The sequence below is a fragment of the Poecilia latipinna genome, unplaced genomic scaffold, assembly GCF_001443285.1.
Source record: "Poecilia latipinna isolate Pla-1442-1.1 unplaced genomic scaffold, P_latipinna-1.0 Scaffold3392, whole genome shotgun sequence".
NCBI classification, from domain to species: domain Eukaryota; kingdom Metazoa; phylum Chordata; class Actinopteri; order Cyprinodontiformes; family Poeciliidae; genus Poecilia; species Poecilia latipinna.
In genome coordinates this window covers 63574-64571 of record NW_015116008.1, presented here as the reverse complement: position 1 = coordinate 64571, position 998 = coordinate 63574, and the positions used below count along the sequence as shown (strand labels likewise).

Sequence of the window (998 nt, the reverse complement as noted above, 5' to 3'; positions counted from 1 at the left end):
AATAGCTGAATAGGACATTATTGGTTTGGTAAAAGATTTGATGTTTGCTTTGGAATATAAAGACTTTCCAACATGACAACACTGACTTATTGACAAAACACATTCTCGCAACAAAAAAGTAAATTAGGAAAACAATTTTTCATTCTTTTTGAGCTAAATTTACTCATTATGGGGCGATCTTTATGCATGCAGCTTTTTTTATTTTATTTATTTTTTTTACCTTATTTTCCTTTTTTTTTGTTATTGTTGCTTATTAACAAATCTGTTTATCTCCTAGAAACCTCTGATGGCAAATACATTTCACCATTCCATGATATTCCACTTATAGCTGAGTCAGAGCAGGTAACTAGCTAACAGCTGTTTGTAGTTTTTGTTGAGAGTGTGACATGTATACAAGAAATGACTGATTTTTCTTTCCCTATAGAATGATGATGTACCAGCAAAAAAACCTAAGAGTGAAAATAAGGTATTATTATCCTGTTTAAATTCATTATCGGACTATTTTATGCAAGTGGACCTTTCATGACTCGCGTTTGAGCAGTTATTGACCGTCTTATTCACTTCCAGGTGCTGTACAACATGGTGGTTGAGGTCCCTCGGTGGTCAAACGCTAAAATGGAAGTAAGCGAAAAGCTTCCCTGTATCCTCATATATGCAGGTTATATACATTTCATCGCATGTTTTTTTTTTTGTTTTTTTTTTTTTAAAGATGGAATAAAATGAAAATGACGACTAGTTTGAGGACATCACAGTTTTCTCAAACATACAACAGAGCTGTGCATAAACTAGTTATTTTGCTTTCACTCTTTGATTTTGTATTACAGTTAAAATTGTTTAGCTGTATTCCTTAGCAGGATATCGAATCTTAATTTGTACAAATATTCAGCAGGATATTAGGAATTACGATATTATTGTTGAAAATTGCAACTATAATTTGTTGGGCATTTTTGTTGCTCGTCCTTTTCCACCGCGGCCCTCATGAATCAAATGATGTCTGA

General features: G+C 32.9%; 1 protein-coding gene across 1 annotated transcript in view; it reads left to right on the top strand.

The window, feature by feature from the left end:
• Nucleotides 1-264: 264 nt before the first annotated feature.
• ppa2 (inorganic pyrophosphatase 2) overlaps nucleotides 265-998 on the top strand; it is a gene marked incomplete at its 5' end in the record, with an annotated part of 10303 nt that continues 9569 nt past the window's right edge. The window contains 3 exons of the mRNA XM_015023706.1: nucleotides 265-342; nucleotides 425-466; nucleotides 568-621. Coding sequence (XP_014879192.1) covers nucleotides 265-342; nucleotides 425-466; nucleotides 568-621 — 174 coding nt within the window. The remainder of the gene's footprint in view (nucleotides 343-424; nucleotides 467-567; nucleotides 622-998) is intronic.